Genomic DNA, 26,827 nt, shown 5'->3' with positions numbered 1-26,827 from the left:
CTGTATACAGGTCTGGAGGCCTCACTTTAAGAAGGATGTCGATCTGCTGGAATGGGTGCAGAGAAGGGTAACTAGATTGGTGAAGAGAACAAAAGGGTGCTCTTATTTAGAAAGGCTTGTGTTCTGCAAGCTGCAGCATCTCAAGACCAGGCACCTGCGGAGAGAGAGATCTGATTGAAGTGTTTAAAGCCGTGAATGGATTGAGTAAGCTGAATGTTAATGATATTCTTCCACTTGCTGAGACTATACATGTGAGGGGGGGCATAAATTCAATTTGAGGAAGGATGTTTCAGAATAGATGTGGGGAAGTTTGCCTTCAGCCAGCAGGTGTTGGAAGAGGCTTCCATTTGTTGTTGTGGAAGTGAATGCATTGAATAAATTGAAGGGAGAGCTAGACATATTCTTGGTATGGATAAGCAAATTTTTTTTGTTCTGATGCTATATAAGCTTGCTTTCTTGCATCATTTGCCATTATTACTACTACTTTCAGTGGCCAGAATTTGCTTCTATTCCTCCTACAAAGCAGCTACCAGATATGGTTTAGAAGGCCATTTTGGCCACAATAATGGAGTTGAGGTCCAGGCTCCAGGTTGGCCAATCCAACTTTCAATGTCACTGTTCACAAAACAGTCCTACATAACTCTTGATGTACATCATTAAGCTTTGTTGTGCTGATACTGATGGAGCACATTTCTTATACATTCAAAATGCCAAAGCAGGTCACGTACTTCATGTTTTTTCATGAAGTACTACCACCAAAGGACCAAGTCTTAGCCACATGAAACAGAACATATCACTTGACTGCCTTCACCAAACATAGACAGACAATATGGGAATTCCCAGGAAATGCTTTCTGGGAATTCCCATATTGGTAGTGAGATTCATCACTCCACAGTAGCTGTCACTGTTCCAGAGCTCATGAACACTGGAGGGGGGGGAGGTGAACACTACTCCAAATGTCATTTCACATTGGTGACCATGATATTGGGTTTATGTGCAACTGCCCTATCACCAAAACTGTGCAGCTCCCTACAGATGGTTGAAGCACTGAAAAATACTGCTGAAGCCTCTTGGATCTGCCTACTTTGCAATGTTTTCCACAGATGACTTGTGTGAGGCATGAACTATCTTCTTTATGGTTCACGAGCATGTTCCATGATTTTGTGAGCCCATCTAGCTTTCCCCCACTTTTTCTTTATTGAGATAACATCTATAGCTGTTTATCCTTGAATAACATTCACCACACTGGATTTTAAGAGGTTCAAACGGGTCATAGTTGCATGCACAGAAATGTTAATGATGTGGCATCCAATCACATGCTGAAAGACTACGTTCTGATTCACAACCATAATGGTTTCTAATGTACTACTACTGCTACATGGGCAGACCCACAGGATTTATAATAGTATGTCTTGGCTGATACATATGTGGGGCACTTCTGACATAACAGAAAATATTAATGGAGGGGGAGAAACTGAATACTTTTGGTCACAGTGTGTGCACTCGCACGCACACGCGCGCGCGCGCACACACACACACCTTTTCTTTAAATTAAAAAAATAAAAATGTAATTGTATTCTTCATGGGTTAAATCAATCAAGAACAGCAGCACTTTACCACTTCACAGGAATTATGTTCCTGATGATTCCCATAAACAGAGTTTAGATGCCTATGGGAAAAGATCAATTAGGTTCTTGGCTAGCAAGATACTTTTATATAGCACAGATTTTAGTAAAGTATTAATGTGTGTGCATATTGACTGGTCATTAATTCTGCCAGGTGTACACCAAATACAAATTAATTGACTACAGAGTTTATAATATAAATTAATTTGTGCCTGAAAATGGTTGTATAGCCATCTTCAGGGCACAAATGACCCAATCGTGTTCATTAATAGAACCCTTTTAGGCCTGATGCATTAAATATAATGTCAGACTTTTACAAATATTATACACGATACTGAATAACAAATGGGCATACTAGGCATTAAAAATTACCTAAAAAAAAGTAAGTAATTAATAGGTGTTTCCAGGACAATGACCACATAGACATAGCAAAGTTTCTAATGGATGCATAGAACCAACTACAGGCAAGTTCAGATACAATGAATGTCGAAGCACCTGATCCATAATGGTGTACAGTAGAAATTTTTCGCAAAATAACATTAGACCTAGAATAACTGCCTCTACAGACTGAATTTTCTTATAAATTGATCGAGGTTTTGACACAAACCTGTAGGTCTTTCAAAAGGTTAATATTTTGGTCCACCTCAAGCTTAACCTTTTCAAAAATGAGATTTCAGAATACACATGGGGTCTGGACAGTAAATTTCCAATAGTAGTAAGAACTGCGAAGCGAGATTTTGTGGAATTTTAAAGTTTGAATTGGTGAACCACAACAACTTGAGGTGGCTTGCTTCACAATATGAGAATTTGGCAATTTGTAAAAAAACTTTGCTTTCTTTTAGCCACATACTCAATGAAGTTTTTGCTATCTCAGGTACACAACTTTTATTGCTCTCATATGCCTTACAGAACCTTTTCTCAAAATTTACTTGTGGGTTGTATGTACCAATATTTGAATTTTATATTAAACAGTTAAATTCTTTTTAAAATTTGAAAGACTGAAAGATGCATAATTCCCTCCTCCCTTATGCCAAATAAACAGCAGCACTCAGAAATACAACATACCTGTCTTTTATATTCTGCAATAGGTTCAGCCACTGTCCATCCATTTACATGATAGGTCTCTTGATAGTCAAATGCAAATAAATTCTAAAATTAAAAAATAACAAATAAATAATAATAAAAAACCCATTTTAATAATAAGATTAGAGCTGTAATATCATAATACTGATTTTCAGCAACACTGAATTAACACTATTACTTAATGGTAATGATCCAGTTATTTTAAAAAATATGTAAATACGTATACAAAAGAATGTTTTCCAGTGGCATCAACTCTGAAAAAAAAAAAAAAAAAAAAAAAAAAACACCGAGTAACTTAGAAATATTTCTAAACTACATATACACAGTCAAAGTGTGTGTGTGTGTGTGCGCGCGCGCGCGCAACAAACGATACCAACTTTACATTCAAATTAAATTCAAGTATTACACTTTTAACTTTAATGATGTGATGTCCATTGCATATTGGATGCAAATCATCATGTAAACTCCCCTATATCCTATTGTCTGAGTTATTTACATCTAAATAATCTAGAAAAGTGTATCAAATTGATTATATTGAAAACTGATCTGTAAGTTTTAGTCAGTTTCCTTGCACAAACTGTCACTAACTGATGGTTACATTTCTGTGCTCAAGGTGTAGAGGAACTTGATGATCTTAAGTCAAAACCTGGCTTACTAACAAATGAGATCAAGTCTCAGAGACAGCAAGTGGAAAGTAACATATAATATGGCTCGACAGTTATTCAAGTGTCTAGTATTAAGCCAAGAGATGTGCCCCCCACCCAGAGAATTAGGCATCAGGAAAGCATCAGCGGATGCAGAATCTGGTTCCCGGTGATGTAATTAGTTAGGTAAAGTTAGAGAGTCATTTAATTGTAAGACAAACTGGAAATGGATTCTGTAATTGAGCCGAATAGAATACAACCAGATATGTCTATCAGGTACTAAAATTGAGGATGTCACTAACCAGTTGTCAGTTGTTAAGAGAACTAATAACTTAAAACAAAAACAAACTAATGACTTTGTAAATAAATATGAGGTTATGCTGGGAAAAATGCCACGAGATAGGTTAAAGTTATTACATATGTAATTTTGCCCAGACATGACAGGAGGGGGGGACTATATGATGAAAGCCTTGTGGACTGACTTGAAGGACTGTGCAAGGATTATGAGGGAAAGTTTTGGTCAGCATGGCCTGACCTAATCAAGAGAAGGGATTTATTTTGTGAGGAAATAATTTACTGAGATAGGAGAGGTGAAGGGTCTTTGCTGATGTTAAAGGAGAACGGGTTCAAAGAAACTGATAATTGGGGGAGAGGATATAAATATTCAGATTAAGAGTATCAAAGTTACACTTATATCCCTCCTTGAGAGTACTTCCGGAATACATCATTAATTTTATATATATATATATATATATATATATATGGAAAGACTCAATGAATTAGAAAACAATCTCCAGCAGTTACATGCCACAGAAAAAGACTTGAGAAAATAACTATAAGGAATATATTAAGGCAGTGAAAGTAAAAAAAATACCAAACTTACTGTCTGTATAACAAAAGGATGTGTGTGGGGGGGGGAGGATTATGCTGCTTATATAAGGCTGCTTGAAGCAACAATATTGTTCCCAGAACCTGATCAAGTCCAGGCATCTAGATGTTGTTCCATGTGGTGTAAAATGATTAGTGGTAACAGAAAGATGATAGTGGGGATGCTTTACAGGCCAAATAATTTCAAGAGTATAATAAAAATCTTTGAGCAATTTTAGTCAGAATGCAAGAGCAAGTTAATTTTCCTCTTATACACAGGAGATCATGGACATGCAGTAAACACAGTTGAAACAGTTTCTTGAATCAACTAGATCAGTGCTTCCCAGCCTTTTTCGCACCAGGGCACACTTGGAAAATGATAATTTTTGTACGGCACAGAGATAAACCGGGGCAGATTTTGGGGTTTCTATAAGGACTTTGTGAAAAAATTTATTACATTTGCATTATATTATATATATAATTATGAGAAGAAAAGTAAAATATAAATGCGGAAGATATTAAATATTTAATACTAAATTCATACAAAACTTCAAAATAAAATTTTTTCAAAGTTTTTTAACGAGAAACTTCTGTGAACATAATATTTTTATATCAGGTTTTATTTTTGAAATGGCTATGTGCTGATCTAGACTTTTTAATGATGATCTCTTTAAATTCTTGATAGTCACCACCAACAAGAAACTTGGTTTACAGAAATAGATGGTAGCAAATGGAAGAAGAGTGCAAATGGATTGAAGAAAAATTGCTTTTTCTCCAGTTGAAGGAAACTCCTTTCTGCCACTAACCAAAATTCGGATAAGTCTATTTCTATAAATTGTACTTGAAGGGTGGGTGCAATCATTTTTTAAATCTAACAGCTCTTCTTTTTCTTTCATTGATAAATGTAATGTAATGTTGGAATTTCTAGTGATAATGCAAATGGATTTCAAATCCAATCAAATTTTTTTACAACAAGTATTTCAAAATAGTGAAGTTTTTCCTCAAGCAACAAACACAAATGTTGCTCTACTAATCCCAATAATTATTCTTTAGGATTTAAATTATAATACCGATTAAACATCATTAGTAATCCGTTTTTAGCCTCATTTTTCCAATGTCGAATTTTTTCTTTGAATCCATAAACCTTGTCCAGACACATTAGTATGTTTTCATGTAATCCTTGCAATTTTTGATTTATCTCATCCAGGTGTTCAGAAATATGAGTTAAGTAAGCTAGTTTTGGAGCCAATAACTATCCTTCATTAAAGCTACAAAGTAAGAATTATTCACAAAAAAAAAAAAAAAAAAAAAAATTTAACTCTTCTCTTGGCTCAAACTCTTGATAACTCTTCCTTTGGACAGCCGATGTACTTCAGTGTGAAATAGCAGAGCGATAGAGAAATAGAGGGTGATATTCTGATCCCATTTCTTCACACAAAGCTGGAAACAGACATTACTTTAACAGCTTGGATTTTATTAAATTCACCATCTTGATAACATAATGTAATGTGGAATTCAGATCCATCAACAGGCAAACTTTTAGATATGATAGCTTCTCTGTGAAATGAATAAAACAATATATTTCCGGGTTTTCAGAACGAACTCTTGAAGTAAAACCTCTAACACTTCCAGTCATTGCAGCTGCACCATCAGTACACAAACTTTAGCAATCTTTCCATTATATCTTATTTGTCTCAAATACCACTTTGAATATTTCATCCACAGTAGTGTGATTTGGCAGTTCTTTGCTGAACAAATAATGTTCTTTCAAGCGTTTTCTTTCCCTTCGATGATTCTGACTAGTGCTATTAACTGAGCACAGTTACCAACGTCTGTAGATTCATCAATTTGCAAAGAAATTTTTTTAGATTCATTAATTCTCTGAATTAATTTTGTTTCTATGTCATCTGATATGTCTTCAGTGCATCTACTAATAGTGTTATTCAAAAGCGGCACCTTTTCAATTTCCTCTGCTGCTTCTTTTGTCCCAAGCACAGTGTTAACAATTTCAATGCAAGTTGTTAAAATAAGTGATTCTGAAATTGTATGAGGCATTTTGGATTTGGCTACCAATTGGGCGACCGTATAACTAACCAAATATTTTTCTGAACATGATGGATGTTTTGTGGTAAGGTGCCAGCGTAGTTTACTTGTTACCATTGCTTCATTCGATAATTCTTCTAGACAAATAAGACATATGGGTCAAGGAAGAGAAGAATTATTATATATTTTTTGGACTGCTTTGTTCTGATAATCTGATGACTTTCTAGCTCTCTTCAAAATGTTTTCCATTATGGGTGGAAAGTAAATATCTACAAAAATTAAATTTGGTTAAATATAAAGTACTTAAAGAAGCAATTTAATACATATATTTTTAATATATTATTTGTTTTCAGATATAAACATTGATTTTTATTTCTAAAAGTAAGCAATAACTTATTATACATATATATTTGGGCACCTCCGTAGCCAGGTGGGCAGGAGCAGCAGTGCGTAGCACATGCTTCTTGATTAGACTGGGGTTCGAGCCCGTGAGCCACCAAATACGGAGGATGCAGAAAGGTCAGGGAGTGACCACCACATATCCCCAGAGCAATATGGCCTTAGTTGCTAATGCTCCTAAATAACAACAACGATTATACATATATCTTTTCAGTAGAAAAATGTGAAAGCTGGTCCAGAATAATTTGAAAAAACAAATCACAGCTAAAGTAATTAAAATCAAATTTTTTTTGTGATTAAGCGGCAAGGTAGAACTTGATTTTCATCAAAAATAAGAGAAAAAACATTATCATATATATTTAAAGTGCTTCACTGATTTTCTAATTATTTTTAAATTATAGAAATTTTTCTTTTATAAGAAATGATTTAATCCGTTTTTGCCTTGCATTAAAAAGATATTTTTCAAATTTAAGTTAACGAAAAAAAAAAAAAAAAAAGAGAGAAAATATAAAAATAAAAGAAAACATGATTTTTATACTTCCAAAGGTCAAACCGAAGTGCTTATAAACTAAAATCATTGGCTGGTGGAAATCGCATTCAACCATACCCAGTTAGCGATGACACAATTCATTCTAATTAGGCTCGTATCTTTTCATAAAATAAAATTACAAACCAATAAAATTTCGAACGGTTGTACAAATTGGATTTGATAACTATGAAAATTTTATAAAATTAAATCAATCTGCAGCAGCACACTAGTGTGCTGTAGTATACCAGTTGGGAAGGTCTGAACTAGATAACCCCTATTCATTTTCAACATACAGGTGACCCCCGCTTAACGCTGATAGTTCGTTCCGGGAAAACAGAGCGCTAAGTGAATCCACGCTAAGCGAGCGCCATATTCCCATAAGGTAACATATATATTTGTGAGTTGCGGTCTATTCCATAGGATATTTTCTAATCAATAATAAATGGTAGTGAAAATATGCACCAATATCGATTAAAAATACTTAATATTCAAAATTTTGTACATATAAAATATTCTACATTATATACACATATAATTATGAGGTAATTAACTTACGAAAATCATGAATTTATTAATTCGATGGCCCTGTGCTCTCGAGTTTTCGTATCTTTGGACTGAAAAATGAGTCGATTTTGGGTTGTGCTTTGGCCTTCTTCCTCTCATTGTACAACAACATGTAGGGATTCATTTCTTTCTTCAAATTTCTTATTACCTTGGCACTTCGTTCCATGTCAGGGTCGTTCTCCCGGAAATAATCACACATTTTTTCGAAGTGTTCAAAAGCTTCACTAAGTCCTTTTGCAGTCAGCGACTTCATCGGTTCTTCATCTATAGTATCTTGATCATCATCTCCCTCAATAGCAAGCTCTTGTTCTTTTAAAATTTCCATTAGTTCTTCATTAGAGAGGCCATCCCTGTCGTTGTCGATCATCTCTTGTACGATGTCTTCGTTAATTTCGTGTAATCCTGCTTCTTTTCCGAGCTCAACAATTTGTGTTTTAACATTTTCAACGGAATCATCAGGTTCCTGGGAATGCTTTATGCAATTTTTCCAAACTTTCCTCCACACTCCATTCATGGTTTTCTGAGTCACTTCATCCCAGGCACTTGAAATGTTGTAGATGGCGGTTTTAATGTTATAGGATTTCCAAAACTCCTTTAAACTCGGTACATTTTCAGTGTTGATGGCTTTAATAGCCATCAACACTGAAAATGTGAAAAGGGAAAAGGTGTTCCTTATGTAGTACGCTTTAAATGTGGCAATTACTCCTTGGTCCATTGGTTGGATCAGAGACGTAGTGTTTGGAGGCATGTAAAAAACTTTTATGTGATTTTTCAAGTCTTCTAAGCTCTCTTTGCTTGGGTGTCCTGGCGCATTGTCCATGATTAGAATAGCTTTATAACCAATGTTATTTTTTGCACAATATTTTTCCACTGCAGGACAGAAGAACTCAGCATACCAATCAATGAAAAGCGGTCTGGTTACCCAAGCTTTTTTATTAGCCTTCCAGATGACAGGTAGGTTTGATTTAGCTAAACCTTTAAGAGCCCTTGGATTGTCGGAATGGTAAACTAAAAGGGGTTTTAATTTAAAATTCCCCGCAGCGTTACCACCCAACAACAAAGTTAACCGATCCTTCGCCGCTTTGAAGCCTGGCATGTTTTTTTCTTCTTTCGATATGAAACTTCTTTTAGGCATTAGTTTCCAAAAAAGACCTGTTTCATCTATGTTAAAAACTTGTTGAGCAGTATAACATCCCTCTTCAATAATTTTAACAAATTCTTTTTTGAAAGTTTCGGCTCCTTGTTGATCTGCACTTGCAGCTTCTCCCTGTATTGCTACATTGTGCAGGTTATAGCGCTTTCTAAATCTATCAAACCAGCCCTTACTAGCGTTAAATGGTTCCACATTTTTTTCGGGGTGAGCTTCCTTTAAATCTTCATATAGGCTCTTCGCTTTTTCTTTAATAATAATTGAACTTAACGGAATTCTACGTTGAATGTTGTCTTCAATAAAATTATGTAGAAGTTTCTCCATTTCAATCATAATAGCCGGCCTAGCCCTGGTCAATTTAGTTGCCTGCAGGGGAACAGCGGTTTTTCCAGCTGCTAAAATTGATTCTTTATTTTTTATGATTGTTCTTACAGTTGAACCTGCCAGTCCTAAATTATTGCACACATCCACTTGTCTTTGACCGGAATCAATTCTCTTCAAAACGTCTAATTTAATTTTCAAACTCAATGTTTTTCTTACCTTTCCAATCTTTGCACCGCGTCCAGACATTGTTGCTTTTTCATTCTTATCCGCCATAACTCTCTGCAAATGTAACTTCGTTGCACTGATTGTGATACGATGTTCGAGTACAGTAAACTGTCTGTATGTATGCACTGAATGATATCTAGAATTCTTCTGGCAAGTGAGCTGAAGACGGTGACAAATGTTTTATTTATCTGAAAAGTTCGATTTTACCGTGCAGTAAAATCAAATGGTTGTTTATTGCACGAAAATACTGTAATAAATTATGGTGTGAGTCATGGAGAATGTTTATGGAATTTCCAAAACAGTAAAACAAACAAATTTTATGTACTTCGGGTGACCACAAGGTCAGAGGAGTTCAGAAGACAAGAGAATACTGACAAGAAACAGCACCGCATTTAGCACTCATGGGATTGATTGTGTGAAAAACATTTCGCAAGTTATAGTTCCCACAGTAAAACAAAAGAAGAGATAGGGAGTAAATCTATTTTTAGTATCTTTCTATTACATGTCAGAACAGAAAATGCAGACTTCGTAACAGCATATGACACTGGATGGTAAATTTTTTCAGCTGGTGTACTAAAAAAAGAATTTCTCCCTTGAAACTATCCACACCAAGAAAATAGAGCATATTGAAAGTTTCAATTTTGTACATAGAGTAGAAATTATAAAAATAATTACTGTAGTTAATTTCATGGTGACTATTTTCTCCTTTTGCCAAAAAAAAAAAAAAAAAAAAAAAAAGGCTCAAAACAGACTGGACTGAAGACGGATTTGCCAAAAATTCAATCTGTATGCTAGTAAAATAGCGTTATAGTGAGTTTTGACAGCGTTATAGTCAGATACGGGTTATAATATAAGAACAGCGTTATAGCGAATCAGCGTAAAGCGAACCGCGTTATAACGGGGGCCTGCTGTATTACAAAAAGAGCAAGGGGATCAAATATGCTTGACCCCTACTTCTCACTAAGAATCCAATCAAAAATATGAACCCAGGAACTGGTAACAGGGAATAATCATATCGTCATAAAATATCAGTAGTATCCAAGGAAATTTTGGTAGTCAAATGGAAAAATAATTTATAGTTGAGAAATATTACAATAGAGAGATATCAAAATGGATGAAAAGAGTGCTGAAAGACCTAACTGAGAAAAAGAAACAAGCATTAGGATAGTTATAGCGTGACTACTTCATATAATAACTATAAGCAGATATGTAATAAAAACACTTTATGAAGTATGACTTATGGAAGTCGAGCATGAAAATTCATTTAAGAAGACAGCTAATAATAGAGAAAAGAGGTTCTATTCATATATGAATGCAAAAAAGCAAAAAAAGTACATCTGGCAGTGAGATTATACACTAGCTGATCCAGATGCCTCCTAAAGAGTTACCAATAGGTTCAATCCGACGGACTATCTAGAAGTCAGCCTGCAAACACCATTTTAGAGCTGTACCCTCGAAATGTAAGGAAGAGTAGATTTTGCCATAATGTCCATCATAACCTCAAAAGACATCAATCATACTGCATGATGGAAGAGACACTAATTAAATTAAATATAAAATTTTACACACACAATGTATGTGTGTATACCGTAATACCTTGTGTAACGCGGTTTTGATCAGAACAGGTTTTGCTGCAATGCAGTTTATAATTTCAATAATTTTAAAAGATTTTGAATTTTAAAACAAAATTTATGATTTTAAAACAAATCTGAATGTCAAAATCAGTTGTCGGCCATAACCGCTATGTTGCTGCATGCAACAGTGTTGCGTGTGGCAACGTTCCTGCATGCAGTTCACACTTCAGTGTGTATTAGAGTAGTTGGAAGACAGTTGTGTTTGCACGTTATCGTCTCAGTTGCTCGTGGCTGTATTGACTCTATCTAGTGGTTTGCATTGTGAAAATTTTATTAATATAGTAATTATGAGTGAAAAAAGGTAAGGCCAACAAGATAGTGCATCAAACAAACGTAACTGGTTATCACTAGAACAAAAACTTGAGATTACAAAGAGTCACAAAGATGGTGCATCACTTGCTAAAATAGCATGTGATAATGGAATGAACAAGTTGTCGGTTGGAACTGTAATTAAAAACAAAACGAATTTGAAATGCAAATTATAATAACAAATCCGAAAACGTTGCTCAGCTTGGAAATGACCTTGGATTTGAGAATTTAAATACCACAGATATACACCAATACGTGGAATCGCATTCACAAGAGCTTGATGATGAAGCTCTTCTGCAAATTGAGGAGCAGCGAGCCTATAAAGACGAAAAAAATGATGTCCAGGTGTCTACAAGGGGATTTTCATTAAATGATCTTTTGATGTTGCTCATCAAAATGGTCATGAAGGTTGAAGATGTTTCTGATTTTCTTATGAATGCTGATCCTAACATTGAACGAGGCTCTAGAGTTCGACATGCTATAGAAAATGCAGTTCATTGTTATAAACATGCATAGTGAGAAACAGAAGAAAAAGTGTGTACAAACTTCACAGTTAAACTTTTTTTCAAAACAATAAAAAATTGTGGTGAAGGTAAAGAAAGCTCACATGAGAAGCACACAAAAGTTCGATAAATTTACCGGTAAAAGTACTTTGTCATAAAGGCATTTGTATTGTTGCTCGCTTGGTAAACAGACAGTGGGTGTTATCAGTCAGGAGTAGAAATTGAATCCCATGGGAGGTTGAACCCTTCCTGAAGTGGAGGAGGTAACCTGACCTTTTTTCTTTAGAATCACTGGTGGACTAATGGATAAATTGTTTATTAAGAAAAAAAAGGCAAAGGTAAAAAAGGAAGCCCACACGAGAAGCACGTTAAACTTTGAAAAAGTTTACCAGTGACACTACACTATGAACATTTTTTTACGATGCCAGAACTTCCAATATGACTCTGTTCATGATTCAATTAGCAATTCTAAATAAAAAAAAAAAAAGGTCAGGTTATCCCCTACTTTGGGAGGGTTTCAAGCTCCCATGGGATTCAACTTCTACTCCAAACCGATAACACCCACTGCCTGTTTACCGAGCGAGCAACAATACAAATACCATTACGGCAAAGTACTTTTACCGAACTTTTGGGCGCTTCTCGTGTGGGCTTTCTCTGTCTTAGCCAAAATTGTTTCTGGCTTTCAGTAATAAACATTTCTAAAAATATGTTTTTAATTTTTTGGTACCAAATAATAATTAATTGATCATCGGTAAGGCATTAACAGTGTAATTAAAGGATGGCAAGGTGTACATTTGGCAAAATAAAATAAAATTAAATTAAATTTTAAAAAAAACAAAACAAACAATAATCCACTGTATGTAATAATTAACCCAGTTTTCTATAGTGCGGAACTTCCTTGGAACCAATTAAATGCGTTATACACGGTATCATATCATTTTATATTTCATTTAATTTAATCTTACATATAAAGGTGTGGATAAAAAGTTTAACTTCACATTACAGCATTTCTTTGTATATTGCAGGCACCTATATAAAGAAAAGGGCAATGTTCATGCAACCATCTCCTCTAACAAATCCTTAGAGATGTAATATTGTAACTGAGTACACCATATTACTTACACATGACTAATGCTAACAGAAAACATGTTATAACAGCAGCTACTTAACTACTTAATTCAAGGGTAATTAGGAAAGAAGTTGCTTATGATGCACCAATGCAAATTATATAAATGTTGCTCACAGCACTTTAATTTAATCTAGTCTTAAATAATGGATAAGATAATATTCCACTCACAAGTTTGTTTGATAAAGGAAAAGCATACTGCTGCAATTTTTCAAAAACATCTCTCCTTGAATGGTTTTCTTGTTTGTGTGCAAATCTTAAATTTCTCATATCTTTGCAAAACAGTTCAATGCCATATGAATTTTCTCCTCTACTGCTTGCTCCACCCACTTTCTCAATGCGACTAACAACACCCAATGGCACATCCAATATGAAAGGCGATGATGGATCCTAGACAAAAAATTAATCCTCATATTACAAACAAAATAAGAACTACATGTTTCAATATGTATTGCAAAGCTCAAATCAGGATGAAATTAGAAATATTTGTTTAAATCTAAGTTTTTTTTTTTTTTTAATAAATTAAGCATTTCAAAATGATTAATCAGCTTGGTGGTCATTGAAGTATTAAAAAAAAAAAAAAAAAACTCACAGCCCAATGGTTAAAATCTTTCACATAAGTTTTTTTTTTAAGTTGATCCTATAATTTTTACCATTTTGAAAAAAATCTTTAGATAAGTAAATCAATCTGTAGAGCATGTACATTTTTAAATATTCATTCTATTATCAATTTAAAAATATATTCAATTTATTTTTATTACATATATACAACCTGAATTGAGCTTTTTATATATATATATATACATATATATAAGAGAAAATGAATAACAGAAGAAAAAGAAGAAAGTTAATGCAGTCAAAGACAGCTAATGCTAAACCTTAGCAATGTATGGATGATAAAAAATAAGAATAAGAGAGAGGGAAAAAGGAGAGGAGAGATAGAGTAAAAAAAAAAATATATATATATATATATATATATATATAAATTTTGGATAAAATGAGTTAAAGTAATGCATAAAATATGGAGATAGTAGCTAATTATGTTATGAAAGTTATATGGCCAATGCACCTAAGCAGCAAAGGATACAAAAGTATATTTAAGTAAATATTTAAGGTTAAAGAGAATTAGCGAGAGAAAGAGCTAACAGATGGAAGTGTAAAGAACACAAGGTATCAAAGCTAATAGGGAAAGGAAAGAAAGAAAAAAAAATGTATTAAAGATGGATGATAGGAAAAAAATGTAAAAAAACTTAAATGATGTATTGAATTGTAAGTAATTAAAGGCTGAATTATAAAGCCAATTTAGAAGGAATGAAGTTATAAAGGAAAAATAAACGATTAAAAATATTACAAAGATATAGCAAGCATCAAATAGGAGGTGGAAAATTTTTTTAGCTGTTATGAAAATCTAATAAAAAGAGAAAGAGAAATAAAAATTAAAATATTTGATGCATGCTATAAAACAGTGGTTCCCAAACTACTGAGATCTACGGACCCCTTCAAAAATGAAAAAAGTTTGCAGACCCCTATATATATATACTATCATTGATTTGTATTAAATATTAACATAAATTAAATTATAATAAAGGGAATAAATAAATAAATAATTAGGCATTCATTAGAGGCAGCGACATGCAATTCCTCCATATGAAGCTGAAATACATCCAATATTTTAAATTAAATGAAACATAAGCCAGTAGTATGGCAAAAACTATAGAGCGAAAATTAACATAAAAAATAACCCAAATAAACAAACGAACGAAAAAAGAAATAGACATAATAGTAGCCCGATAACCCTTATGTAATTTCGAGTTTTAAATCCGATTAATAAAACTGTACAAATTTTAGAATAATGCCAATTATATAATAATTTAGCGGTACCCCCCAGAGGTACCAGTTCCGAAAGACGTGAAATATCACCAAAAGAGGGTTAAAGGAACTACCAATCGATAACAAAATCAAAATAATTTAAAGTAAAATATAGACTGACCATTATGCTGGGGGGTACCGCTAAATTATTATATAATTGGCATTATTCTAAAATTTGTACAGTTTTATTAATCCGATTTAAAACTCGAAATTACATAAGGGTTATCGGGCTACTATTATGTCTATTTCTTTTTTCGTTCGTTTGTTTATTTGGGTTATTTTTATGTTAATTTTCGCTCTATAGTTTTTGCCATACTACTGGCTTATGTTTTATTTAATTTAAAATATTGGATATATATATATATATATATATATATATATATAGTCATACAAATTAGAATAAGGTTTAAAATAATGCCAGCAGTACGGCAAGACAAGAGCGAAAAAACAAAATTAAACCTAGATTCAAATCTAACAGGGAGGGAAGAGAAAGGTAACTAAGAATAAAAATATTGCAACAGAAACTCTGAATTAATTTAGAAAATCAAATTATACGAATAATTCATTAAAATTTAAAGCCAATTAAATAGAAATTTAGCAGTGCCCCCTCTGATGGGCACCAGGTCCAAATTTATGTGAAATATCACCAAACAGAGATTTAAACCATTCACAATAAAACAAAACAAAACAAAAATAAAAAATAGACTGACCATTATGCCCCATCTCAACAGAGGACCACAAGGCCAATAATGGTCAGGGAATCGCTGCATTTCGAACACTGAACAAATCGCCGCAAAGGCGAAACGATCGCAAGATCAGTCCGCCACACCGATCCCCAGATCGAACCGCCAATGCAGGGAATTGAACAGCGGTGGTCCTGATGCAGCGAAAATAAAAAATAGGACAGACAAGAGCACTCCAGTGCAAAGCCACACTACTGACAAAAATAAACTTAACCCGTTTATATAAACGAACAATAAACTATAGATGGCAGTACAGGCGCAGCGCTAGCAATTCGCCCAATACTATCATGTGACATAATTATATTTAAATAATGTTGGAAAAGCTAAATATAATAATGTCACATGATAGTATTGGGCGAATTGCTAGCGCTGCGCCTGTACTGCCATCTATAGTTTATTGTTCGTTTATATAAACGGGTTAAGTTTATTTTTGTCAGTAGTGTGGCTTTGCACTGGAGTGCTCTTGTCTGTCCTATTTTTTATTTTCGCTGCATCAGGACCACCTGCTGTTCAATTCCCTGCATTGGCGGTTCGATCTGGGGATCGGTGTGGCGGACTGATCTTGCGATCGTTTCGCCTTTGCGGCGATTTGTTCAGTGTTCGAAATGCAGCGATTCCCTGACCATTATTGGCCTTGTGGTCTTCTGTTGAGATGGGGCATAATGGTCAGTCTATTTTTTATTTTTGTTTTGTTTTGTTTTATTGTGAATGGTTTAAATCTCTGTTTGGTGATATTTCACATAAATTTGGACATGGTGCCCATCAGAGGGGGCACCGCTAAATTTCTATTTAATTGGCTTTAAATTTTAATGAATTATTCGTATAATTTGATTTTCTAAATTAATTCAGAGTTTCTGTTGCAATATTTTTATTCTTAGTTACCTTTCTCTTCCCTCCCTGTTAGATTTGAATCTAGGTTTAATTTTGTTTTTTCGCTCTTGTCTTGCCGTACTGCTGGCATTATTTTAAACCTTATTCTAATTTGTATGACTATATTTCAAGCGTCATGTAGAGGAGTCTATGCTTTTTGCTGCCTCTGATGTGTGCTGTACCCTCCTTTTTATTTTTTTAAGTAATATTTCTTTTCCAACATTATTTAAATATAATTATATATATATATATATATATATATACTGTATATACACACACACACACACACAGAGGGTGTGGGTGTGTGCGTGCACACACTGGGTTTTCTGAAAAGAAAATTCAAAGTTTTATGATTAAAACAACTCAACTTTATTCTTATTTTTACATAAATATATAATTTTTTTTATTAATCCTCAATTTGCTATACATACAACGAATAATTTGATCAGTTCTAGAGTGTCGTTTCATGGGGCCCATAGAACTGGTCTACGGACCCACAGGGGTCCAGAGACCCCCAGATTGGGAACCGCTACTATAAAAGATTGACACATAATGCAAATATTTCATCGGTGACCACACCTGATTATGTATCAATAAACTGCTTTTCTATGCCTATGTATAGTCATGGAAGAAAAAGATTAAAAAGGGAACTCTAAACAGAGCACATGAAAAATATATATATATATAAAAAAGGTGGGTAAAAGCAATAGATTCTTCCATAAAAATAGGGAGGGTAGTCCCAATGCAGTGTTTGTGAAATTAAGGCAATTAAATAGTAATAAAATTAAAATAAATAAATCAATGTATGTGTAAACATAGTAAAAACTGAAGGAAAAGTAGCTTGAAGGATTAGAATTAATTTTGTATGTAAAAATTAGATAAGTAAAACAAAACAGAAGTAGTATGAGGCCTGTGGTACTGGTCTATGGTATTCCCAATATCATAGGCCAGTACTTCAGAAGGAGTATTCCCAATACTCCTTCTGAAGACTGAAATACTTCAAACTCTGAAAACCAATACAGGTGACCCCCGCTTAACGCTGATAAATCGTTCCGGAAAAACAGAGCGCTAAGTGAATCCGCACTAAGCGAGCGCCGCATTCCCATAAAGTAACACATGTATTTGTGAGTTGCGATCGGTGCTATAGGATATTTCCTAATCAATAATAAATGGTAGTGAAAAGATGCACAAATGTCAGTAAAAATATTTAATATTCAAATATTTGTACATATAAAATATTCTGCATTACATATGTATATAATTATGTGGTAACTACTTACGTATCAAAATTAAACTTAAAATTCCAATTAAAATCGTGAATTTAATTGATCTAAATTGATTTAATTTAATTGATGAATTTAATCATGAAAAATGTGTCGATTTTGGGTTGTACTTTGGCCCTCTTCCTGGTAAACTAAAAGGGGTTTTAATTTTAAATCCCCTGCAGCGTTACCACTCAACAATAAAGTCAACTGATTCTTCGCCACTTTGAAACCTGGCATGTTTTTTTTCTTCTTTCAATATGAAACTTCTTTTAGGCATTCATTGCCAAAAATGTCCTGCTTCATCTATGTTAAAAACTTATTGAGAAGAATAAACACATGATACCCCTCTCCAATAATTTTAACAAGTTCTTTTTTGAAAGTTTTGGCTCCTTGATCTGCACTTGCTGCTTCTCCCTGGATTTTAAATCTATTCAACCAGCTCTTACTAGTTTTAAATGGTTCCACATTTTTTTTTTTTTTTTAGGCGAGTTTTTTCCAGATCATATAGGCTAATCTCTCTCTCTCTCTCTCTCTCTCTCTCTCTCTCTCTCTCTCTCTTTATAATATTTAACTTAATTGAATTCTGCATTGGATATTATCTTCAATAAAATTAGTTAAAGTCTCTCCATTTCAATCTTAATAGCCAGCCTAGCCCTAGTTGCTTGCAGTGGAACAGCTGTCTTTCCCACTGCTAAAATTAATTCTTTATTTTTTATAATTGTTCTTACAGTTAAACTTGCCAGTTCTAAATTATGGCACACATCCGCTTGTCGTTGACCGGAATCAATTCGCTTCAAAACGTCTAATTTAATTTTCAAATTCAGTCTTTTTCTCACATTTCTCTCATTCGTACTGCATCCAGACGTTGCTTTTTCACTCTTATCCTCTTCGAAAATGTAACTGCGTTGGTTGCATTAATTATGATTCAATGTTTGAGTAAACTGTCCGTTATGCACTATGTCTAATACTGTACTGAGTGATGACTAGACTTCGGATAAATGCATATAACGCAAACAATATACTTGATCATTTTTTAAAATGTTGAACTCTGAACTATGTAACAAGTCACTGTACTGCAATTAAATTAGCATGCGAGAAAATTTCTCAAGTCGGCGTGGGAAACGTTTTAATGCTGTTTTGCAAGCTATCGACTTTTCAAGCATTTTCAAGCTATCGACTCCATCAAATGAAACGATTTCGTTAAATATGCCAAAAATGCATCTGTAAAAGAGTGTTATAGTGAAGCGAACCCCGTTATAACAAGGGCCTGCTGTATATAAAAACAAAAGATACAACAGATATCTTTATGATATTATTATCTATATTATGAAATAATAAATATTTATCATTTTAAAAAAATTATAAAGAATAAGAGCTTATTACTATTAAAAATATAAATAGTCTCACCCTATCCACACTTTTGAAATACAATTTATAGTTGGTTACATAAAGTGTTCCACGAACTGGACCAGTATACGGACATAAATAAGTTACATCTCGTGCTGAAAAAATAATAGAATTCATTACAAATCATCGCAATTCCTATGTATGATAATTACAGAAGGAAAAAATAAAACACAGCATTCAATTTCATTTATAAAATACCATAACCAATTTGGCTAGATACTAACCAACTGGATGGCTAAATTTTACAAAAAAAAAAAAAAAAAAAAAAAAAAAAAATCTCACTCTGAATAAGAAATGGAAAATTATAAGTACACATTAGCACTGAATATACACCAACCATATATGACCAAAACTATAAGTAGTTTTGGTCATATATGGTTGGTGTATATTCAGTGCTAATGTGTACTTATAATTTTCCATTTCTTATTCAGAGTGAGATTTTTTTTTTTTTTTAAGATAAATTAAAATAAAATATAACAGGATAAAATTTTGATGTAAAAATAAAAATACACTGACAACTGTAGAGTTAAAGCAATAAAAATATAGATAAAATTAAAATATAAAAGAAATATTACAAATTTAAAAGCAATAAAGATGATAAAAAAATAACATCATGGCTATCAAAGGTGACTGCCTCCTTTATCAACAGTAACTTTACTGTCATGGTACATCCTTAAATAACATCAGCAGGATTACAGCTCATAACAGCATGGGAATTATCCTTTGCACATGCTTGGAGACCAGAAATGGCTCAGGAGTGTGCTGGGCAAAACCATTCATCCTATCCAAGAATTATTGTCTCAAAGAGAAAAAAAATCCACAAACTCTCACGTCATTTCCGGTGCTAATATCTATGAGAATGATCAATGATAACAGCAATGCCTGGGGAAATTTGATGGTTTTCCTTCCAGAAGTGCTCAGTCACAACAGATTTCCCATGATATATATATATATATATTATTCTTTAGTAATATGATAATTTATGTTGTATTTTACTTTTAATATACTTTTATAGTGGTTTTTCTTTAAATTATTTCTAGATTTTTCTGTTGTCCCGGTAGCTGTTTTAGCAATGCCCGGGTACGAACAGAGTACATATTATTATTTTATCTTTCTGTTGTGGTTTATTGTGTTTATTTTCTTAATTACGGGTGTTTTCTACTAATAGGTATTATGGTTAATACATTACTGGTCTTTAAGCTAGCCTAAACTCGGTTATCTTAAATGCCCAGGGCCTATTCATTTATTATTTTTCAACTTGTTACGTATTGCTAAAGAAATTGTCATATTAATTATAGATGAAAAACTGTAGCAATACTACTTTATGACAAAATGATAAAATATTAAACATTTTTATACATTTATTGTATTACATCTTTATACATATTTGTATTACATCACATGGTCGTCAATCCCCTACTTCATCGGGGGCTTTGAGCGGATTGACGGTCCATTCGATGTAATGCATTACTTACTTACCCGTTTCTGTTTGTATCTATCACAGCTTTGCTATTTTGTCCGATACTGAATTCTAAGTTTCTTTTAAATTCCCATTTTTGTCCCTTTCCCATTGCTATTAGTTAAATAGGTATTATTTATTATAAATTTATTATGAACCGAATTAATATCCCATAATTTCTACAGCAACTGTGATAGAATACACAAAGCCCAACGGGTGAGTTTTTTAAAAAATTACAATAACTTGATGTGTATAAGTGGAGGTCGTAGTGTCGAATCAGGAAAGTTTCCCATCCTACTTGATGTGTTTCGGTGGAGGTCGTCGAGTCGATAAAGGAATGTTTCGCACCCTTAACTTGTTTTATAGATGGCTATTTTTATGGCTTTGTCGCTTTAGCGTTTCCCTGTGTTCCGATGGTGTTTTGGCGGAAGTCCCCGAACTTCAGGCCAAGGTCTATTATGGTGGTTTTGTGGCAGGTTAAATGAAGGTTAGTTGTTTGAAGTATTTTTTTAATACTTCAAACAACTAAATAAATTCATTTAACCTGCCACAAAACCACCATAATAGACCTTGGCCTGAAGTTCGGGGACTTCCGCCAAAACACCATCGGAACACAGGGAAACGCTAAAGCGACAAAGCCATAAAAATAGCCATCTATAAAACAAGTTAAGGGTGCGAAACATTCCTTTATCGACTCGACGACCTCCACCGAAACACATCAAGTAGGATGGGAAACTTTCCTGATTCGACACTACGACCTCCACTTATACACATCAAGTTATTGTAATTTTTTAAAAAACTCACCCGTTGGGCTTTGTGTATTCTATCACAGTTGCTGTAGAAATTATGGGATATTAATTCGGTTCATAATAAATTTATAATAAATAATACCTATTTAACTAATAGCAATGGGAAAGGGACAAAAATGGGAATTTAAAAGAAACTTAGAATTCAGTATCGGACAAAATAGCAAAGCTGTGATAGATACAAACAGAAACGGGTAAGTAAGTAATGCATTACATCGAATGGACCGTCAATCCGCTCAAAGCCCCCGATGAAGTAGGGGATTGACGACCATGTGATGTAATACAAATATGTATAAAGATGTAATACAATAAATGTATAAAAATGTTTAATATTTTATCATTTTGTCATAAAGTAGTATTGCTACAGTTTTTCATCTATAATTAATATGACAATTTCTTTAGCAATACGTAACAAGTTGAAAAATAATAAATGAATAGGCCCTGGGCATTTAAGATAACCGAGTTTAGGCTAGCTTAAAGACCAGTAATGTATTAACCATAATACCTATTAGTAGAAAACACCCGTAATTAAGAAAATAAACACAATAAACCACAACAGAAAGATAAAATAATAATTATATATATATATATATAGAGAGAGAGAGAGAGAGAGGGGGGGGTAGCTGTTTCAGAAAACAAAAATAGAAAAAATAAATGAAGGGCATGAAGTTAAACCAAACAGATGTTGACCGTGGCTTGGGAAAAAAATGTGAAATCAGATGTCACTTCAGGAAAATCGCAACCAATCTAATATTGTGAAGCTAGGGACCACAAGATGCTTCAGATAGAAAGCACTGCTCTCTATCTGAAATATAGATGCAATATCAAGGCAAATTCTGATGGATTGCTCTGCAATATGAGATCAATGCACTGAATTTTTCTTTGCTGCATAAACCAGTGGTCTCCAAAGTTGGATGCGTGCACCCCTAGGGGTGCGCGAGATAATCTGCAATAAATAAATATTTATTAATTATGAAAACTTTTGTTTTCCGAAACATAATTGAAAATAAAAATGATAAAGAAATGTTTTTTTTTAATACTTCAATATGTGACTTTGTTTGATCATGCTGTCATTCACCCATATCCGAAACGAAGCAGCCACGTGCTCGCTTCAGGCTCTGAGTACACCTTCCATCCTTGTTTAACTTACTGAACAAATGTAGATCAAGAAAAGATGGATTGTGCTTGCGACTATCGCTGAGTTGTATTTGTCCGTAAGCTGTCGTTACTTGCAGAACTGTGTTTATATTTTAAAAACACACCACAGTAAGAATCCTCACGTGTATTTATCACCAGAGCTGGGAAGCATTTCAGTAATATTAAATACTTTTTAGTAACTTAAATACATTTTATTCTCAGTATCTTGTATTTAAAACAAAAGATAATTTTGAAAAATATTTGGTATCTTCTAGAAAAAAAAAAGTATTTAAGGTACTTAAGTATTTTAAATACTTGTTATGTATTTTTAGTACTTGGAGAGTATCTTAAATACTTGAAATTATTTCGATGCTTTCAAGTATTTAAAGCACTTAAGTTTTTAAAATACTTTTGAAAAAAAGTTTTGGAATTTAGTATTTTAAAATATATCTGGAAAAAAGTATCTTGCATCTCGTATTTAAAATACTTTATAATAAGTATCTTTCCCAGTTCTGCTTATAACATATTAATTCACAAATTAAATTTATTTCTCATTAGACAACGTCACAAAATGGACAGCTGGCTTATTAAAATAGGCGCAAAGAAACCTCGAATTGATACTGATACTTCCACAAACGACCAACAAGAACATACTGAGACTGATATTTCTCTTAGTATGAGTACATCATCAACCACATTGCGAACTAAGAACGATGCCGACTTAATTTTGAATAAGAACCTTTCTAAGAAATTTCGAAATTATCAAGAAGACTTTAAAATTTGGTTTTACATTTATCATCATCAATGATGAACCATGTCCCAAATGTGTACTCTGTCCTGAGATTTTAGATAAGGATAGCATGAAACCATCACAACTAACAAGACATTTAAAGTCATGCAATAATCAGACCACCATTTTGCAAAACTTTACAAAAATTAATGACAAATGTTTGCAAGCGTCTCTTGAGATTTCCTACTTTACTGCAAAAGAGAAGCAGCACATCATTGGTGAAACCCTAGTTCTGCCTGCTGCAGTAAGAACGATGGAAACCATACACAGTAAAGAATAAATTGACAATAAGTCAATTCCGTTGTTGGCAAATACCGTTGGAAGACGAATAGAAACCACTGCAGAAGATTTAAAGACACAGATAACAAAACCAATAACTCTGTGTGGAAAATTTGCTCTGCAGTTGGACGAAAGTACAGATGTAGCTAACATGTCTCAGTTTTTGGTATATGTTAGAGTCTATTTTGATAACGAAATACAGAAGAATTGCTTTTTTTGTGAGCCACTCAAAGAGAAGTGTACTGGAGAAGTTATTCTCAACAGTGGATAATTTCTTCAAAAAAAAACCCAAAATTATGTGGAAAAACTGATTATTACTAGCAATGGAGGGGCTGCTTTGACTGGAACAAAAAAAGATTTAAAGGAAAAGTTCTTGATAGAACCACACATGAAATTCATTCATTGTACCATCCATAGGCAAGCTATTTCAAGCAAAGAAGTTGGAACCCAAAATACATAAAGTGCTGCCAGATGTGATTAATGTGGTTAATTTTATTAAAAAAAAAGCCCTTGGAGTAATAGTTTTAAAAATACTTTGTAATGAGATGGGGAGTGACCATGAAAATCTTTTATATCATACAGAGGTACATTGGTTGTTGCGTGGTAAAGTTCTCAAAAGAGCTGTTGAACTCAGATGAGTTACGGATTTTTCTTTTAGAAAAAGAGAAAGGTTGCAAATGGGCCATTTTTTTTTTTCTGTGACAAGAAGTGGTTGTCAGTAGTGTGTTACCTTGCAGACATTTTCATAAAAGTGAACATCCTTAATCTATCTCTCTAAGGTAAAGGCAATGTTTTAGGGAAGTACAAGAAGGTAACTGCTTTTAGAAAAAAAAACTCACTTCGGAGAGAGCAGTTTGAAAAAGGATGTTTGGAAATGTTTCCATTGTTAAGTGATTTTTCTGTCGAAAACGATTTGAATATATCACTAATAAAAACAACTATACTTGGGAACTTACAAAAATTGGAAACAGAATTTTCAAATTTGTTTGGAAATAGGTCAAATGAAGAATATCAATGGGTTTTGAGTCCACTTGTTGAAACTGTAAAGATTCAACACCTGCCGAGCACTGCCTAAGAACAGCTGATTGACATTAGGGAAGATGGAAATTTATGAGCTGAATTTCATGAAAAACCGTTGCATAATTTCTGAATGGGTTTGAAAAATGAGTATCCTGATTTGTTAAGCAGAGCGAGCAATGCAGTCCTTCCATTTGGATCAACACACCTATGTGAGGTGACTTTCTCTGCAATGACTATTATTAAAACCATGTTTAGAAATAAATTTAACTTGGAATCAGAACTTCGGGTAGCTGTGTCCCAAAATATGAAACAATGATAAACAGCAATAATGAAAAATATTAAAGCACATTGTTCCCACTAAAAAGTGCTGATTTCATTTATACCATTTTGTACTTTAATTTCGTTCGCATTTGTTGATGGATCATGCATCAACAGATAGAATCTGTGAGAGGGAATCCCACACACTAAAGAGACATCTTTTGGGCATCTGTTAATGGAACATGCATCAACAGATGCAATCTGTGAGAGAGAATCCCACACACTAAAGACAGCCAATAATCTAGGTATTTTTTTAGAAAACAGGCCTTGTGCATCGGGTTGCATTATATCAAAGTTTCTTGCGACAACCGACTAACTGGTTAAAATAAATTTATTAAAATAAAAATATAATATATACATAAGATAAAAGAGTTAAAATATATATAATAAAAGCGTTAAAATATATAGTAGTTTTCGAAGCGAAGTGCCTCTTCATCAGCTAGTCTGTGAATGGTGTACTTCAGTATATATTGATGGTCACAGTAGCACAAGTCAGCTGGGCATGATCATGTATCACGAGTCTGGTGTTGATAAAGCAGAATTACGTACACGTGATGATCACCAGCACTCATCGCACTGGGTACATTCTATAATAGGGTGTAAATGTACTCCCCTCGTCCGATTCATAGTACTATTATTGGTGGCTATGTGTAGTGCTTCAAGCCATGAGCGCTGGCAGTAATCACGTGAACAGTTGACGATTTCAATATCCCGTTGGGGATCAAGATTGTGCTGCTCAACCCAATAATGTACAGCGACTGCGGAGCATTCAAAATTAGCCGTTCACAGAGCAACCTCATGCTCAGAAACCCGATCTTTCAATCTTCTACCAGACTCACCTACACGGTAGAAGATTGAAAGATCGGGTTTCTGAGCATGAGGTTGCTCTGTGAACGGCTAATTTTGAATGCTCCGCAGTCGCTGTACATTATTGGGTTGAGCAGCACAATCTTGATCCCCAACGGGATATTGAAATCGTCAACTATTCACGTGATTACCGCCAGCGCTCATGGCTTGAAGCACTACACATAGCCACCAATAATAGTACTATGAATCGGACGAAGGGAGTACATTTACACCCTATTATAGAATGTACTGTATTGCAGTGCGATGAGCACTGGCGATCATCACTTGTACGTAATTCTGCTTTATCGACACCACTTGTGATACATGATCATGCCAGGTGACTTGTGCTATTGTAACCATCAATATATACTGAAGTGTACCATTCACAGACTAGCTGATGAAGAGGCGCTTCGCTTCGAAAGCTACTATATATTTTAATGCTTTTATTATATATATTTTAAAGCTTTTATCTTATTGTATTTTAACGATTTTATCTTATTTCTGTTTTATCTTATGTATATATTATATTTTTATTTTAATAAATTTATTTTAACCAGTTAATCAGTCGTCGCAAGAAACAGTTGATAGGTATTTTTTGTTTCTGGAAATTGAGGAGTTCCCCCCCCCCCCACACACACACACAATTCCAGTTTGTGACAAGCTAGTATAATATGTTTCATCCACCCTTAAGTCTTCACTAATTCCTTTTGCTACTGGAACAAACTTCCTTCTGTTGTGGAAGTTTGGATAAATTCAAGGAAAAACTAAAAAACTATTGGTGGGGATGGGCAGGTGATGTGGGAAGGGGTTTTATTTATTATTTTTTTTATGATGCTGTGTAAGCTTTCTTTCTTCTTATATCATCTGTCACTACTATTACTAATAAAAATTATTTCTAACATACTTATTCAAAGAGGTCAAATTAGATTTAATCCAAGAAAACGATGTATTCCCATCTTGAAAGAGAAACACGAGCAGCAAATTTTTTTTTTT

The 26,827-nt window shown here is 33.7% G+C and overlaps 1 protein-coding gene across 1 annotated transcript in view; it reads right to left on the bottom strand.

Annotated features, from left to right (window-relative positions):
- Positions 1 to 26,827, bottom strand: part of mtm (phosphatidylinositol-3-phosphate phosphatase) — a 211,435-nt gene that overhangs the window by 129,537 nt on the left and 55,071 nt on the right. Inside the window, exons 3-5 of the mRNA XM_090373306.1 lie at positions 19,180 to 19,274; positions 13,197 to 13,415; positions 2,691 to 2,774 (exon numbers count right to left, since the gene is read on the bottom strand). Coding sequence (XP_090229432.1) covers positions 2,691 to 2,774; positions 13,197 to 13,415; positions 19,180 to 19,274 — 398 coding nt within the window. The remainder of the gene's footprint in view (positions 1 to 2,690; positions 2,775 to 13,196; positions 13,416 to 19,179; positions 19,275 to 26,827) is intronic.

The sequence above is a fragment of the Mastigoproctus giganteus genome, chromosome 5 (genome assembly GCF_048544385.1).
Source record: "Mastigoproctus giganteus isolate SK-2022 chromosome 5, ASM4854438v1, whole genome shotgun sequence".
Classification (NCBI taxonomy): Eukaryota; Metazoa; Arthropoda; class Arachnida; order Uropygi; family Thelyphonidae; genus Mastigoproctus; species Mastigoproctus giganteus.
Note: the sequence above shows the minus strand (reverse complement) of the source record. Positions and strands in the feature narration are given on the sequence as shown.